This window comes from Gossypium hirsutum, chromosome A04 (genome assembly GCF_007990345.1).
Source record: "Gossypium hirsutum isolate 1008001.06 chromosome A04, Gossypium_hirsutum_v2.1, whole genome shotgun sequence".
Lineage (NCBI taxonomy): Eukaryota > Viridiplantae > Streptophyta > Magnoliopsida > Malvales > Malvaceae > Gossypium > Gossypium hirsutum.
Window position 1 is genome coordinate 80,895,187 of NC_053427.1, and position 18,647 is coordinate 80,913,833.

Here is an 18,647-nt window from a genome sequence, read left to right on the forward strand (position 1 = left end):
TAAATTATTCAATATTTATGGAATATTGTTCCTTTTAGTATATACAGTTAACCCTCTCTATAACAACTTCATTTGCTTGTCAAGATTTTACTTGTTGTAGAGAGTTTATTGTTACACACTTATAACAACATACTATTATAGAGAGATAATTGTTGCAAGCCTATAACAGAATCTATATCGTGAATTTTTATCAAATGAAAAACTGAAAATTATGCTTTAAAGAAGAAAGGGGAATCAAATCAACAAAATTAAAATACGTATAGCAAGTGCATGCATTATTAGTTTCATGCATATTTTATTTTGCATTCCTTCATATGATTAACTATGATGTTAATAAATTTAACAAATTCAATTAATCAATACGGTTTATCAAATTAAATTAATTAATTTATAATGAGCTAATAAAATTCAAATAATCAATTTACTAACTTATGAGGTTCCAAATTCATAGTCGAATATTTAAGTAGAGAACTTAATAGTTTATTAAGTTGATATCTTTAATTCCACTCATTGAAGATTATTTTATTTAATAAAATAATATTAATAGAATTTTCTTTTGAAATTTAAACATTTTATTTAATTAATATTTTAATTAAGATCTTTTTATTTAATAAATTATAATTAATAGGCTTGATAACTATAAATTTAATTAAAATTTTAAACAATATATTATTATAGAGAACTAATTTAATAAATAATGTACTTCATAATTATGGTTAACGCTTTTATAAGTGAAAAAATGTTATAAAGGGTTAAAAATAAAATATAAAAATTGATTCTACTAGAAACTTGGTTGTTATAACGAAATATTGTTATAGCAGGTGACTATTATAAAGAAGGTTGATTGTATCTAATACATAATTTATGCCTAAACCAGTAAATTTTTGAGTGAATAAAAATTAATTAAAAATAAACAAAATTATAAACCGGCTAAAAGAGAAATGATTAGTGAAATAAATTCCCAAATTTTTCCAAACCAAAATAAAAATAAAAATAAAAAAATTCAATTTTCCTAATTATTACCAAGTAAAAGAATGTGTTTTTCTTTTTTTTTTTTTTTAACTAAAGGAGTGCATCAAGAAACATGTAAGTGATTGTCGTCCCGAAAGATTGAAATAAAAAAAAATATTAAAGTTATCTTCTTAAACCTGCAGTTGATTAATCACCCCCTAGCTTTATTTTGGATAGGAATTTCTGAGGCATCATGATGACACTAGTTATAAATTTGGAGACTTGTTCTCCCTTTGAGATAAATTTAGTTAAACAATTTATAACACGATTATCTTTTTCGGAAACATGTTAGGATTAGCTAACACCTTCCGTACTCAAACTTTTTATTCTGACTGTTGATGGAGCTATAAAGATAATGACTTAAAAATGTTATTCTCTATAAATGAAGTGAAAAAAGTGAAACAAAAATGATGTTATGTCTTTATTTAATTGGTAGGGACCATAAATAATACAGTAAGAAGGGTTTAGAAAATAATTTTTTTCGTATTTGATTCTTAATTCATATATGATATTTTTAATAATAACAAAATCATAACTCAATATAGAGTCATGCATAAAATATTGTTTTTTTTTAATTAAATAGACTTCAAAATTTGTGAGATATTTCTGTATGATTCAAATATAAGTTGAAGAGTTGGTATTTCTTCTTATGATTTTTGAATGATTTAAAAAATTTTGAGGATATTTTTTCAAATTTTACATTCTGTTTGTACGAAAATTCTTAAAATATTAAAGAAATTTAAAATTAAAGTAATTCAAAATGCATCATTCTAGGATATTAGCATTTGTGATTATTTTATTTAAGTCAATAGGTTTTTTTTTAAATAAAACTTAGCTTATTAGAATTTCATGAGTTATAAAAATTATAAAAAAAACAATAATATTAAAAATAAATAATATAAAAACTATGCAATATGACTAATATTAGATTTAAATAAAATATTAAAAATGCATATTATAATTAAATAAAAAATATTTTTAAAGTTTGTTTTCTATGGTAGTAGCAAGTGTATTAAACAAAATAGGTTCATGAAAAATTTTCCATTATATTTACTAAAAAAATTGAATTTAAAATCTTGAACTTTTGGGAATGTTAGGGTTGGTTTTAGGGTTGAGGAACCTTAAATTTCAGGGAGAGAGTTCATAAATTCCAGTGTATCATTGCTTATGTTAACAAATGATAATATTACATTTCGTACGTACACTTTTATAAAATATTTGATGTGATATTTTTACTTTGAAATATTAAATGTGGTACCTGAACTATTAATATATATTTTAGTATAGTCATAAAATGTCCAACGTGATATTTGTATTTTGAAAATATCTAATGTGATACCTAAACTATCAATATGTGTTTTATTATGATACTTGGTGTAAACAACATTAGTGAATTGTTAAACCAACCAGTAAAAATTCGATACATAATTTGATTTTCCAAATCATTAAGTCCGCATGGATTATATAACATTACGTGAAGAACTAAATAAAACAAAAAAATTTTAAATTAAAAACAAATTACTAAACATATGGTTTAATAAAAAAAATAAATATCATAATAAAACATGTTGATAATTCAAATACCACATTGAATAATATAGAAATATAAATACGGGATTAAAGGTTTTATGAAATTACACATATCAAATATTACATTATCTTCTTAAAAGTATCATATAAATCATACAATAATATCCTCACTGATTCCCTCTCCATATATAAAGGAAAAATTGTTGACTAGTTGATGGATATATCAGAAAACACATTTAACCAGCAACTTTCTTATTGGGACAATTGTACTCGTATTTCAATCCTACCATATAGTTAGCAACCCTACAAACAAACGCTGAGCACCAAAAGAATTATAGCACAATATATAGTCGTAGCAGTCTTAGTCTTAAACACACCCCAAGAAAATAAAAATAAAACCCACAGAAAAGTTTCAATTAACAATCATAAACTGGAACTGATCAAATGCATGCAAGAGAAAGCAATTAACCTATATATATATATAGCTAGGTAAACCTTCCAAGGAATAATCTCTTCAGCCTTGATAATAGAGACTTTGTTTTCTTAGGAACTTTATGGCTTGGCACTGTAGTCTTCTCGTTGTCATCATCCACCACGTTCATTTTGGTACCAAGTAGTTCTCTAATCTTTCCTCTCTTCTCATCATTTCTCCTTATCAACTCAGCCTGCTGGCTTAAATTATCCTCTACCACCAGTTCTGAAACCTTGAACCTCAGTTCATTCCACAGCTTCTCATTCTCCATTAACTGAGAACCATCACTTATATTGCGCTGGAATGTAACACCATTCACGTTCTTCGAGGTCTTGGTCGGGTCTGCTGGCCCTTTAGAGGGATCATGATGGAATTCAATCTCATGTTCAGGATCTTCAGCACTGGCTTCTTCATGTTCTTCACCTTCAACCTGGTTTTGCAGTCCTTGGTTGTTCAGTTGGGATCTCAGCTGATCATACTTCTCGGCTAACGAGCGGTATGATTTCTGCAAGTCTTCCACCATTTCGATGAGCTCGGGTCTCTTTTGATAGTACATTTCAGCCCGCTTAGCGAATGTATCCCCAGCATCTTGCACGATAATGCTAAGTATGGCATTTATCTTCATATCCAACTCTGCATAAAGGATTAATAAATCCGTGAATGAAACTATCTACAGCAACATAACTTTACAATACGAAATTTAAATATTACCATTTGAGGCAGTGAGATTAGAGTATTCCATTGAATCTAATATCTATCGCCACTAAGAACTGAACACTAATAAAAAACATGCAGAAGAAGAAGAAACTTTAAATGGGACAAATGGGTATTGAGATGCGTATGGTTGAAGAAAAAGTTTAGTTTCCTTCCTGTGTGAGCCAAGGAATGTGATGGGAGCTTGTGTCTCATTGAAGCAAAAGCAAATGCAACAACAACAGCTCAAAGGGACCAGACCAGGAAGCCACTAGACCAGTTAACATGCATGGGATGGGCCCAAACCAAGAGTAACCGTATATCCCTATCAACTTTGTCAATGATTACTACCCTTTAACAAATAACGAACACACCACTTAATTAATTAGTACATCAATCCTCATACATCTGATTATTGTGGAAGATTATAAGCATAGATTCCCATCAACATCAACTAACAAGAAAAAGATTACCAGAAAGAATAGTTTGAAGCCATTGAGATTGCTGGCGGAGAACTTGGCTGTCCACCCGAGATAAAACTGCAGTCTGATGTTGTTGCTCTTCTTTATCCATAAAGGTAGCGGCGTCTCAACAATTGCTTGAGACTTGCGAAACAGTAATTGTTGGATTACTTAGACTACTGAATCTCTATTAGGGAGTCAAAGTTAATTAATTCGACTTTTTTTTTTCTTTTAACCAAATTATTTGGTTTAAGAGAAATTCGATTTTTTAGTTTTTATATTTATATTCAACCATCTAAAGTTATCTGTTTAGGAAGCTCTAGAATCTTGAATTCCAGATTTGAAACGTTAGGATGTTAAATTTTAATTAATATTTTTTATTGAAGACTGATAATAGAATTTTTTTTATAAATATGAATTTCCCAAGTCTAATGTTTAATTTTATACACCAACTTTAATTTTTTACAAATTTATACATGAAATTTTAATTTTTATAAATTTTTATTAATTATTAATACAATTAATAATATAACATCATCTTATGTTTATATATTACATACACAAATAATTATATTCATCCAATATATAAATAAATTAATGTATTTATTTCTTTAAATGTGCATGATTAAATCAAAATGAAAGTTTTATATATACATTCGAACCACAATCAAAGTTCATATATCAAATTATACATTGAATCAAAATTCATGTGTAATTTGAAAATTTATCCCTGTTAATAATTACACTTTGCAATGAGCATTGCACACACATAATTATCATATAAAGGTAGACCACCATTGATCCTTTGTGTTAGATACAAGGAGATACCTACATTTACAGGTTCCAAAACCCTTTTTGTAAAATATTATCATTTAATTTTTTTTGAATAATCTCATTATAAATAAAAGGTTAATACATTTCAGCACACTCGAATTCATATCATCTTGCATTGACAACAATACCCATATAAATTGACCTAAATCTCAATCGGCTATTATCATTTAAAGTTGAATTCACTTGTTAAATGGGGTTTTAAAGGTAAACACTTTTTTTTTAGAAAACTCTATCTTTTATGTTCTAATTTTATTGCGAACCATGTCATTAATTTAGTGATAAATTTGCGTGAATTTCAAATTTATTTATATGAGATTCAATGATTGTATTTATAAATTTTTTTGCCCTTTTTCTTTATATTGTACTTATTCCCTCTGTATTAAAAAGTTATTATAAATTTATCCTTCGTTTGTATAAATCATAAATTATAAATATTCACTCAAAAAGATATAAACGGTAGATACAATATTAATAATTTAATTTGAATACAGTAAATGTATGTATTAAAAAAATGAAAGAAAACTGGATTATTATGACTGGAGTCATTTTAGGCCCCATTAACTTTGAAGAGAGGCACTAGAATATCATTAGTGGGTCTCTGAAATGCCCCATTTATAGGTCATTACCACTCACAAGCTCAAAATTCCAATCATATTCAAATTGGGACAAAGAAGACATTTTTCTAAAAGGAGTTTTTTCTATAATTAATGGGTTAGAATTAGAATTAGAATTAACATAACATAACCATAATAAATTATAAACCTAAACTGAAATAAATATAAGCATATCCCATACATTGTAAAATTGAAGTCTAGAATAATTTGAAAGACAACCACTACATGTAGAAATGGAAGAAATCAGAAAGATTTAAACATGTTTCTTTGCTAAAGGAACACATTACAAACATACTTTTAATGAATTAATTAATATTAGTTATTCTTTATAGTGTGTACCTTGCATTTATCGAACTATTTGTAGGCATTTAGAAAGACGATTGATGAGCAATCGAAGAAGGCCAAAAATAGGCTCAATGTCATGACGAGGAACGTCGAGATGACGCGATGGATGATGTTACGACATAGCGATGTGTTCTCCTATAAATTGGGTCTTTTCTCCAAGTTAAGCTCTGTTATCTTTTCCAAGTTGAACTTTGATTAATTTAGGAATATTTTAGTCGTGTTAGGACTTTAATATTAACCTATTCAAAAGGTCTTTGTAACCCTATTTTAGAGAGTTGATAGAATATCTCTTCTGTGAGATTTGATGAAGAGTTTTGAAGAGAGTTTTTGACAAAGCTTTGTATTTGGGTTTTGGATTTTTGCTCTTTTGGATTATTTTCTCCATCTTGTACTCTTTGTTGGTTTGCCGAATTAGTGAAGTCTTCTTTGTCCATAGTTTTTTATCCTCTTAATTGAGGATTTTCTACGTAAACATTTGTATATATTCAATCTTCTCCACATTTTCTATTTCATTGTTTATAGGGTCGATCCCAACATTCTTCAATTTAAGTTACCTTTTAGAATCCCAAAATAAAAAGATTTACCCTGTCACTTCAAAATAAAATGATACAAGATTTGTCTTCAAATATTAATCTAGATCAATTTAAATTGTTAATGTATAATATAAATTTTGCTTCTAATGTTTACCTATTTCTTCTTCTTTTTTTTCATTTTTGTTCTAATTATTTTCTTTATCATTTTAGCTATCAACCTTCAAATTTTAATCAAATTGCTTTGCTTTAGATGTAAAAGTTGAGTGAAATATTAAAATTTTAATGGCACTTACATAGATAATTTTTTGAAAACTTTTATTATTTTTTTTTAAATTTTTATTAAGTATATGTGAACTGTCGCATGAGTAGTCACGTCAGTGTCTTCAAAATTTTTGTAGTCCAATCAATTTTTCTATCTAAAAGAAACAAATTAACTAAAATTTAAAGGTTAAAGGACTAAAATGATCAAATAAGTGTTAAAAACTAATTTTTTCACTATACCGATGAAATACACGGAACATGTAAAGGCTTTGAAAAGTAACTATAACAAGCTATAATTATGATATTTTTTTGTATCAAAGTAAATATTGTTAGAAGCTTTCCTAGTTGAAGTATTGTGGAGATGGGACATAGACAATGCTTGGAGGCTACTACATGTTGGCCTTCTTACTTGTCAAGTAAACGACTGGTGTTATAGGTCGAAATATATGCAATAAGTGGGATGGTATGTAGATGCTTGTTTAGGGAAAACAAGTTGGTCAAATATGGTTAGTATTATAACTTCATTTGGAAACATGACTTAAGTGTCAGAGAAAATTTTTTAAATTGGAATCGTGTAACTAGTTTTTTTGAATTTCATTTGAATGGGTTTTAGATGAAAAGTATATTTAGATAAAGAGATTTACGGTTAAATGATCCAAAACAAAAAGATCCATAGCTCGAAATTATTTAAGAAATATATCTTAAACCTTCGAGAATATTTTTATCGAAACAGATAGTATTGAAGCTATTAACACAATCATGGAAGGTATTTCGGGGAACTCTAATTTTGCCATAGGCAAGAGAATTCATCAGACTCTAAAAAGGGTGAAGCAATGGGAAGTTCAGCATATTCCCAAAAGAGACAACTTAATTGCTGATAGTCTGGCCAAAACAATTCGTATTAGAAAATTAGGTTTAAGACAATTTAAAGACTCTATTTTAAGGGTCTAGTTTATTTATTTTGTATCTTTCTTTGTTTAAAAAAAAACAGTTCATGCAACAGGCTCATTGTCAAGTGAAAGGATCACTTATGCAAATAGAGCAGTAATTAAAAGATTGTTTTGAGGTCTCTCTTGATTTTACAAAATTTTGGGTGACCCTTAGATCTCATTTATAACATGTATGCTTAAGGTCACTAAGCTTAAATTAAATCTTTGCCATCAAGGCCTTGAGATTCGATTAACTATAACTTTATTCATCAAATGATCAAATTCAAAGAAAGCTAAACCTAAATTCTTCACTTCTTGCCCAAATAGTTAGCATTTGGCTTAACTCTAGTTCCTGTGAAGTGAAAAGAGTATCACATAAGCTCAAATATCATTTTTATTAAGCTTATAGTGCAAATCTATCACTTTAGTAGAGTGAATATTGAAATTTATCATTATATTTTACTTTTATTGGTAATTTGCTATTATATTTTAAAAATATAAGTAAATTTACAGCTCAACTTTAAATATTTTTAAAATAAAATTTGCCATTTGATTTCGATGGTTTGAAAACAAAATATAACGAAAAAAATCATTTAAATATTTTATTTTAATAGTTAACAATAAATTAATTCATAAAAAAATTATAAATTAATAAATTAACTTTGAATTTTCATTTAATGGAAGAGTTGAAAAATTAAAATATAAAAAGGAAAACTAATGTTATTTTTATAAATGAGAGTTTTTATTCATATTTAACATTATATTAATTAAATTATCATTTTTCATTATTAAAAAATATTTAAAATATTTTTATTGAGTTTGTCCTCAAGTTATTTAAAATTAAAAATTGAATGGTAAAATTTAATAAAGAATCAAACTTAAGTTTCAAATTTCAATGAAGCAGGTAAAATTCAATATAGAGTCAAAGAGAGGTAAATTTAAGTTTAATTCAAAAGTAGAATGGAAAATATCAATAAAACTAAATTATAGTGAAATTTTTTAATTTTTACTTAAATATATAGAAAAATTTACGCATTAGCTCTTTTAATTATTTTATATTTTATATAAATATTTTTTTAATTTATTGTACAAATATATACATTCATTATATTCAAATAAATAATTTGTAAAACTTAAAAAGAAGCTAATAAAACTAAATATTTTAAAAAGAAAAATGTTTACTGAATAGGCGAAATGAAATTTTTACCCTTGGTCTAGTAAAACTCACTTAACCTTCTTCTTAATAAGGTGTTGGAAATTATAGGTAGAAATTTAAGTAACAAAGAGATGAATAGACATCATATTCATATAACATAATATTTAATGTGATTCATCTTTTGCCTACACTCATGATCTTAAAAAGGATAAACATCACTATCTCCTAACTTTTCTACACATAAATCACTAACCCTCCTAATAAAAACATTTTGTAAGCATTCCATCTTTCCTTTCTTTCTTAATTCTAAATGCTAAATCTTAGTCTGCATATTACTTAATCACCACTAAATTTTATTCACTAAGATTTCCTACCTATTAAAAATATCTATTTTATTAAATAAATTTAACTTTCTAGTAAACTTGGGGTAATAGAACTACACGAGAATCATGCTCCAATACTAGCAATTAAAATTTGGGTCAATATCTAACCATCTCCACTTGGACTCAAATTCCATCACACCATTGGCCTTCCTTCTTTAACATCAATTCACTTATATAGATATTAATAAAAAAAATTCATTAAAGCACCACTAGATCAATTAAGATTTGCAACAAATCTTCTCTTACAATGTCCACAACGTTACACCCACATTAACTTTTGTAATTTTCGCACAACTAAAACTATACACCTTCCCCACAACCATGCGTGAGTTTTGCACTGATAAAGTTACAAACTTCCTTACACAGAGACTCTTTAAGAATTACATCTATCATCTTCTTCTTCTTCTTCTTCTTCTTCTTTTTTAATTCTAAAAGCTAAACTCTAATCTCTATTTATGAGAACTATCATTTGATCACTGATAAATCTTTTTTTATTATGATTTCATCGTTATCAATATCAGCTAAACTTAACTATAAAAGTAATCCTAATTACACTAGAACCTTAATTAATATTATCAATTATAATTCAAGTCAATATCTAACATAGGTGCCCCATTAGAAAAGCAGTTTGAAATCAAATGTGCTAAGTAGATTCCCAACTAGGAATAGCAATGAGGTGTAACAGGACTGGAATCCTCAACCAATAAAATTAGACTAAAATCCTAATTAACTATTACCATTTAGAATTTTGATCAATATCTAAATATAAGTGTCCATTGAAAAAGTAGTTTGACTGGAATATGCTAAGTACATTCCCAACTAGGAACGGCAATTGAGTGTCGCATGGCGAGGATTACCTCGTCCACCCCTACCTGTTTGTATGAATGTTAAAACATCAACATCCGTGGATATCAAATATACTCATAATCCCTCTACACTGCTCCACATCGCTCCACCACTTTTCTTTCACTAATGATTTTTCAATTTAATATTATAAAATTAAATATAAAAAATGTATTCATGAACATTATTTTAATATGTATATATAATTTTTTAGTACATGTATAACATAAACGTATAGAATATCATATTCATATATATGATTTTAGTATATATATATTAGAATATAAAAAAGATACATAAAATATTATAAAAAATAAAAATAGTAATTCTAAAAGTCAAAGTGGGACGAAACGGAGCAAACATTTCAAGTAACAACCAGCTTAACCATGCACATCCATGTTTTTTTAAAATGAATACAGTCAGAAATGACTGGAGTAAAATCCCGGAAGTGGCATAAATTTTGCCATCCCTAATAGAGTGGAGTAAGGTTGACGGGCGGTGATGACAAGGATTGCTTCATCCACCTCTATCCCACATTCCCGCATTGCATGGATGTTGAAAACACCCACTTCCATAAATGTCGACTCTACGCTATTGACGGAAACTTATTTCACTGATTTTTTTTATTTAATATTGTAAAAATATATATTTATAATTTATTTGCAAACAAACTTTCAATATATATATTCCTTTAATAGATGTATAATATATATTATTTAAAAGGTTCAAAAGGGACCAAACCAAGAAAAACCTCTCCATTAACGTAATATCCGCAAAAAAATTAAAAAAAATAAAAAATAAAAAAGGGATGGGGTCGGGCTTAAATGCCACCGCGAAATCTTAAAACATTTCACTTATTTGATTTTAAACCATTTTTATTTTTTTATCTTAATCATTTCTACTTCTATTTTTTAGGCTACTAAATTGATAGTAACTTATAATAAATATTAAAATATTTCTAACTTTTACTTTATTTATTTGATGTTTAAAAATATTGAATGTTAAAGATTTACAATTTTAAATTTTCTATATAAATATAAAAACATATTTGTACGTGTATATAATATAGATTTTACTAAAATCCTTTTTTTTTTAAAAAAGCTTTCTATATAAAAATATATATCTGAAAATTAGTAAAAAATACAGAATCAAAATCTCCCATACAGTAAAACCTTGATTTAATGGGTGTGTGTTTTACTCTGAAATGTGTTCTATCGTTTTCCAATTTTGAAGAAGCAAACACGTTGTAAAACCATGCAAAAAGTAAGACGGACAAGCCAAAAACACAAGAATCTCTTGCAATTTACGTAGTTGACCAGTTTAGTAGTGGTCCTAGAGATTATTTTTGTGCGGAATCTCTCCTACGGCATAGCCACACGTTATGTGGCAGGGCCGTAGACAAGGCAAAATCTTAATTATCAAGCATAGGCCCTGAGAAGCACATTTGACTTCCACTACTTGGTCCTTTCCTTCATTCCTTCTTTTCGTATTGTCAGTTTTTATTCTATTTGTAGTTATATCTTCCACACCTTCAAAACCATAACCTTCTCCAACTAATTCGGAACTACACAATTATAGCCTTTTCCGAATCCCAAAACCATGACTTCACGGTCCACCAAAATTAACAACCACAAAACAAATAATAATGAATAATAATAAATAATATATTACATTAGAATTAAAAACACTATCTGTTGAGATTCTTATGTTTCAATGCTAGACAGTACAGCCCCTAAATCCCACGCCGTACCTACTCCGATTTGCTCAATCACCCCAACCTATTTGGTTGGCTCCCATCTGCTCAATCACCCCAACCTATTTGGTTGGCGACCATCAAGCTCTCCTCTCTTGACATTCCTTTCATTTCTAATCATCTTTGATTTCATTTTACTTCTTAACACTCACTCCTTTCAACTATTTTTTTTCCCTTCAATTAATTGCATTCCATTTTTACAAAATTAGGCATTTGGCAGTTTATTAGTACCGCAAGAGAGTTGAGCATTAATGAAAGCTGCCCTTTTAACCATGCTCAACCAGGTCATCTTTTCAAATCCTAAAAAGCCATCATTAAGGGGAATTTGCAGCTCTAAGGGCAGAAAAAAATTTCTATGCACTCTGTCAATATCAAACCGGTTCATGTAACTCCTTTCATCAGGTTGGCAATCGAAGGGGAAGTCTGCAATTGCCAACCAAAGAGAGTGGACAATGTGTTAAAAAGTGAAAATCACGGGGGGTGCTCTCCATCCCAACGTCAACCAACCCCAAAAAATACCTGACGGTTTTCCATCTCCCACTTTCATGTATTTGACTCTTGATTTTTATCAGGTATTAGTTTTATCAGGAAAATGATTAGGGAGGTGGTGATTATTTATGGTTTAATGGCAAAGTCATGCTCATTTGCCCTCCGGTAGAGCAGTGCTGATGCTTCCACCCTGTATTTTTTTTAAAGGGGAAAAAAAAGGTGTCAAGTCTAAAAATGCTAATAATTTGCCATTATACAAGTAAATTAACAAGTATAAACAATCTCACCAGCCCGGGTGAACAACAAATTTTCCAGTAGATAGAGCCCAATTCACCTGTTAAAAACAAAATCATGAATTAGATTTGCTTCAAGCTACATGATCACAACTGAAACAAAGAGCTCAGATTTCCCATGCTATAATCAATGAATCCAACAAGAAAAAAGTTTGTTTGCAGAAAAACCTCAAGGCAAGAAGCATTTACAAATAATTGTCTAGCAGAAAATACACATGAAAATTAAGCAACTCGGATTCTGATCAGGTTGACCAAAATTGTCTTGAACAATGCCACCACGAAAAACTACTATATCTCAGCAATTAAACTTAAAAAAACAGAATACACAAGTGCCAGTACCTTGTCTGTTCCGAGAGAGTTAGCCACCACATGTGTAACATGCTCATCTATCTGATTTGTGCACACAGCCCCAAATTGCTCCGCTGTCTGCCACAGTGGATGTAGGTGAGGATTGGCTTCACCTACAGGAAACACCCTGCTAAATACTATACGACAACCAGACAAAATCTTCCTTTGTTCTGTTGCTAGGATATTTCTAACATCCAGATCATCTAAATTCTGATGTGAAAAGAAATTCTGGTGTATTCTCTCAATAACCTATTTCGACAAAAATAGCAGTCAGACATTAATTTTTCATAAATGACTATATCAAGCAAAACAGTCTTCTCACCGCCAAAGAAGAAGCCAAAGTCCCATCTTCAGGTCGCTCATCATGGTCTATCTCAAGAAGAGATGGACCTAAAAGACCAAATTGGCGCCTACTACAAGGAAAATAAGTATACCTGTGCAAATCATGATAGAAGGGCACAAGATCAAAACAGTGGCATGGATCAAAGTACTTGTAAGTTTAAGCAAGACATGCATACCTCTCTACAACAATCAAGTTAAGTTTATTATGAGGCCAGACTCTCATAGAGTCATCAATGATAACCACAGATGATTCCATACCCAGAACCCCTTCAAGATCCTTACTCCGGGGAACCCTCTCATCACCATCAAAGGGATCACCATCATCACCCCTAGAAATAACTCGTCCAGCAAACAAAACCCCTTTCGGGTCAAGCACTTTTGCCATCTCCGTAGCATAAAGTTTGTTTCCCATCGTATAAAGATGCAGCTCATACAACTTACTAGCCTGAAATAGTAAGAGAGAATCGGTGTCAATTAAAAATCAAGTCCCAGGGAGTAGTAGAGCGAAGGAAGAACTCAATTGACTTGCCTTCTCTAAGAAATTCCAGATTCCAGGTCGCAATTTGGTCCACATTCCCATATGGTGAAAGCGGAAAAGATGTCTCTGTGGCTTTTCACGATCCTGTTCCTCTTTCTTTCTTAAGATTTCTTCATGCACTGGGTCTACTTCAATAAACTGAGAAGACAAAAGTTAAATGGCTTGGATAAGAAAACCAGAATTTTTTTTGAGAGAACTGCTAAGACTTCATTTACAACAACTCACTTTGGCTGAATTAAGAAGTGTATGATCCAGATCCAGGACAAGACAGAGTTTGCGAGCAGCAAACATTTTCTTTTGCTCTTCTATCCTCCTTGCCCTTTCTCTCTGGATAGCTGCCTTTTGCCGATCATCATATTTTTCAAAGAGATGTTCGACATCTCCCCATGCATTCTGTGAAGGAGGAGGACATGTTACACCTACTTCAGGCGCTGTACCAGTCCCAGTCTGCTGATCCTCACAATTAGAACCTTTCGTGTTCTTATCCGTGGTTTCAGACTTCACTTGTATTGGTTGGGAGACTAAATTCTGGGACACTGCTGGCAGACTGGCAAATGATTGCGGACCAGACATCATACCAGCAATATTTTTCAGACTTTGGGTAAATTGCTGGGTAATATCTGGGGGTGGAACAAGCTGACATTGTATTGGCTTAGCTTCTATCTGATTCTCAAGCTGTTTTTGGGCATTCATATTGTCCTTGCTTCCCTGGGTACTTGATGCAGGGGAGGTCCCATTTGTTTTTAATTGATCAGGTCCTACGCTACTGGTCTTTTGAAGCACGTTGCCATGGAGAACACGGCGGGGATCACGAGGTTTCATGCGAATTTTTCCAGACTCGTCCTGGAAGGTCATCAATTGAACATCAGGACCAAAAATGAGATATGTGAATAAATATTATTTTTCATGCGTTCAACTAAAGGCAAGTTAATTCTATTTATCTTCATCTGCTTGAAACCCAGAAATGGTATGAAGAGAGACTTGCCAAAGAGGCCAATGCTTAAAACAGGTACGACTTTGCACATTTTTAGCATTTCATTTTATGTGTGTATGTATGTATACTTAAAAAGATGTATATATATGTATATGTGTAAATATAAAATGAGGTACTCACCAAAGGAGGACCCTGAAGATTTCCTGCAGGTTTTGACAAAGTACCAGATGAGGTTGAGGGAACAACGTTAACAGAGGGCGAGGGAATAACATTTCCTGGGGGAACGACTCCCAGAACTGGATTTGAGCTTGGCTGATACAATGTATTTTTTAGAGCATCAGGAGTTTTATGCTGGGATTCAGATGGTAATCTCTGCTGTTGTCCCATCTTAAGTATATTTATCAGCATGGTAGGATTTACTGCAATATCTTTCAACAAAGCAGGCAAAGAAGGGTTACTCATGCCTGTCAGTGGCACCTGCTCATTTTTATTGACAGTCGTATTGGTTTTCCCACTTAGAGTACTTGAACAAGTTACTCCATGTTCCATTTTCTGGGAATTGGAATCCAAAGTCTCCATGGTTTGGTTTCTGTTTGTTATCTGAGACCCAAAATTATCAGTGTCCTCTAACCACCCACCATTTCCAGACACAGCTTGAACATCCCTAACCCCAAAATTTTCCAACTCGTTCTTCTGTCTTTTGGGTGCAGGACCATCTAGAACAGGTTCTTCCGTGCTCTTTTTCTTTCTTGGATCCATTATTACACTAACAGGTGGCACTTTAGATGCATTATGCAAGGGCCGTTGGTTTAGATCCAAAGCACTCACATTAGAGTTGGCAAACCGAAGTCTAGGGTCTCTGCTTTTTGCTGAAGCTTTTGACAGTATACTAGATGCAGAACTCACGGTCACAGGTGTGGCATTTTGAGTTGTAAACTGTCCCTGCATGCTGGAAGTCAAACTGGCACTATCAATATGAGGTGGCGAGGAAACAATTGGATGCCCCATAACAGGCAGATTTGGTTTAAAATTACCAATGCTGGAGGAACTAGAAACCTCCCCACCAGTATCACAACCCTCATCACCGGATTCTTCAGAAGGGGTTGGGCTAGGAAGTCTATCACTTGAAAAGAAAGAACCTCGACCAAATTTTCTTTGATAGCTGGAAAAGGCTTTGAGGGCATCCGTTTCATAAGGATGCATTTTATTACGTTCTTCATCAGGCAAACCCTTAGCCATCATAGATCCAGATCTAACCATACCATCTCCAGTAGTCAATGGCCTGAGTACAGGTAAACATGGTGTTGTTTCTCGAGTAGGCGAAGGAAGGCTGTCTGCATCATGATCCTTGTGAAGGTCTAGCAGGGGTAGTGAAAGACCTTTGTTCCTAAAATTAGGTACTCCAGGCGTCAAAGCTTCTGTCAAATCATGACCAACATTTACAGCTAAAGCATCAGGATCCTTCTTATTAACAATCTTAATCTCTTTCTCCGAGTCAATTGCTCTAACAGGGGAATTCAGCGATAGCAGCATCACCTCTATCTGTAAAAACAGACAACTGTGTTTAAGCTTGCCATAAACACAACAATCTTACAAAGCTAATAGTTTATAAACTAGTAAGTCATCAACAACACACCTCTTTCATCTTGTCAAGAGGAAACAGAGGAGGATCAAAACCCTTTACGATAGAAAGTAGCCTGTTCCCAAAATGCAAAACAAGGAGATAACTAAGCAATTTGGTTTGATAAAAGAACAACAGAGAAAAGCTATTAAAACCAATAAATACCTTGATAAAATGGACACATTCTGCTCCTTCAAATTACTATTCAGAGCAACGAATGCCTGTAATGAAAATAAATCAGACTCCACAACATTTGCAATCAGCATTTCATGAATTAACAAAAGTTTTTATACAACCGTCAGAGAAGAACTATTAGAAAATAACTCCTGGATGTCTTACAGAATTAACTGCTCCAAATGCCAGTTCAATAAGGGTGTCCTTTGTGGGAACACCATATTCAAATACCAATCCTCGCAAGCTCTCCAAAGCATTCTGCAGTCTAGAACAAACTACTTCGAACGATCTACAAAAAGAAAAAATGCAATCATTCAACATGAGTCATCTTACTCGCTAAGATTAAGTAAAAAGGTAGTCCTTTCAATGCAGTATTCATACTTCTCTGCTTCAATCACAGTAATCCCTTCTAGTACTCCCCGAATCAGGTTAACTCGCTTTTCCAACTCATCCGAGATACCAACATTACCATCCTCACTACTCAAAACCCTTTCTTTCACTGGTTCTGAATCCAAATCAATCTCCCCTTCCTCCAACTCCCCTTCTTCTTTGTCAAGATTCACAATCTTGTCTTCCTCCATCTCGTCCCCAGTATCATCGTCAATCACAACTCTATCAGCTGAATTTCCGCTATAGCCCTTCTCCTCTTTGCTATTTACAGAAGCCACCGAAGACGAGGGTGACGATCGCTTGGAGTTGTTGTTCTCGTCTTGTTGTGGTTGTTGTTCAAGCTCCTTAACAAAAATATCATTGAGAGGTTTGTTCTGAACTGCTTGTGCCCAAGCAAAATTATACAAACCCGAAGCATACCCTCGAATAACCGAAGGGTATTTGCACAGATCCTGCATTGTCCAAACTCTAGAATTCGAATTCGCTTCCCCTCCTTTCGACGATTTCGATTCCTTCAAAATCTTAACCTCTTGCTTGTTAAAATCTTCTTCACTGATCTCCTCTATCGAAGCCGAATCCGAAATTTCACCTTCTTCAACATCCTCCAATTTGATTTCATCTTTTCCCATCTGACCTAGGGTTTCCCTTTTTCTTTTCTTTTAATTTACTCCAATCAATCCGATTAGACCCAAAACCAAACATATATTTATAAAACCAGTTCCTTTTTTCCAATAAAAAAAGAAATAAATCGATGCCAAATCCCTAGCTCGTCAAACGAAAACCAAAAATCGACGAAATTTTCTTCACTAGATCTAGCGCAATTTCTGGCTAGAAACAGAAAATCAAAAAGAAAATATCGCACGCAATTGGTTTAGAGTAAATGCTTTAACGCCGATAGATTAAGGTCAGGTTCCCAGACCAAATTAAATTGAAATTTTCTCTTAATTTTCTCAAAGATTTGAACTCAGATCTGGCGATGATCATTTTGAGGGTTTTAAGATGGTGGCGACAAATGTTATAAGGAAGATGGGGAATCTAGGACACGCAAGAAGTTTAAATCTGGGCCACACACGTCAGCATCTATAAAACCTAAAAAAAAGGTTGTTCCTTGGTGAGCGCTAGTATGATGTAACTTGGAATAGTTAAGCGTAGTGGAGAACGGCTATGACTAATGGGTCTTTCTACTCAATTCAGTTGAGATAAAAATATTAAATTTGACAGGTTAAGTCCCTATATTTTTTATAAATTTAGAATTTAGTTCTTATATTTTAATTTTTAATAATTTAGTTCTTTTACTCCTCGTATTTCAAAATTTAAGTTCAATTGTTCATACTGTTAAAATTATTTTATTAAATTTAGGTTCATTATAACGTAATATTTTTAGTTATATTGCTACCAAGTGAATATGTATTTATATTTCAAATTGTCATGCGAACGAATTTAACAGTCTTAATAATTTGATCTAAATTTTGAAATTTAAAAAGTAAATAGACTAAGTTCCTAAAAATAAAAGTACATGGACTAAATTCTAAAATTTGTAAAGAGTACAGGGACTTATGGCATATTTTAACCAATTTGAACTTTAAAATAGGTTGAAAACAATATTTTTTTCAAATCTTTACTAACTTTAAACTCTTGATTAAATTGGTGTTGCAAATTAATCAAACACTAATTTGGTTAAAGAAACTAGAGAATAAGTT

The 18,647-nt window shown here is 31.4% G+C and overlaps 2 protein-coding genes across 3 annotated transcripts; both read right to left on the reverse strand.

Moving 5' to 3' along the window:
* Positions 1–2,611: 2,611 nt before the first annotated feature.
* On the reverse strand, positions 2,612–3,856 carry LOC107898367 (protein NETWORKED 3A). The gene is made up of 2 exons (XM_016823871.2): positions 3,725–3,856; positions 2,612–3,646 (listed from the first exon to the last, which is right to left on the reverse strand). Exons 1-2 carry the CDS (start codon positions 3,753–3,755, stop codon positions 3,027–3,029), a joined length of 651 nt encoding a protein of 216 aa, XP_016679360.2. The 5' UTR covers positions 3,756–3,856; the 3' UTR covers positions 2,612–3,026.
* A 7,830-nt stretch (positions 3,857–11,686) lies between these two features.
* Positions 11,687–17,970, reverse strand: LOC121228199 (RNA polymerase II C-terminal domain phosphatase-like 3). Of its 2 annotated transcripts, XR_005925734.1 has the most exons (13): positions 16,939–17,970; positions 16,723–16,846; positions 16,549–16,604; positions 16,399–16,459; positions 14,943–16,304; positions 14,054–14,671; positions 13,820–13,966; positions 13,467–13,735; positions 13,271–13,382; positions 12,940–13,197; positions 12,595–12,641; positions 11,881–12,497; positions 11,687–11,843 (listed from the first exon to the last, which is right to left on the reverse strand). XR_005925734.1 is itself a non-coding variant. In XM_041111473.1 (12 exons), the coding sequence occupies exons 1-12, from the start codon at positions 17,574–17,576 to the stop codon at positions 12,434–12,436; spliced, it is 3,756 nt and encodes a 1,251-aa protein (XP_040967407.1). In that variant the 5' UTR covers positions 17,577–17,970; the 3' UTR covers positions 11,687–12,433. The 2 variants fall into 2 exon arrangements, 1 of the variants encoding a protein (XP_040967407.1); XM_041111473.1 differs by having other exon boundaries at positions 11,687–12,497.
* Positions 17,971–18,647: the final 677 nt, after the last annotated feature.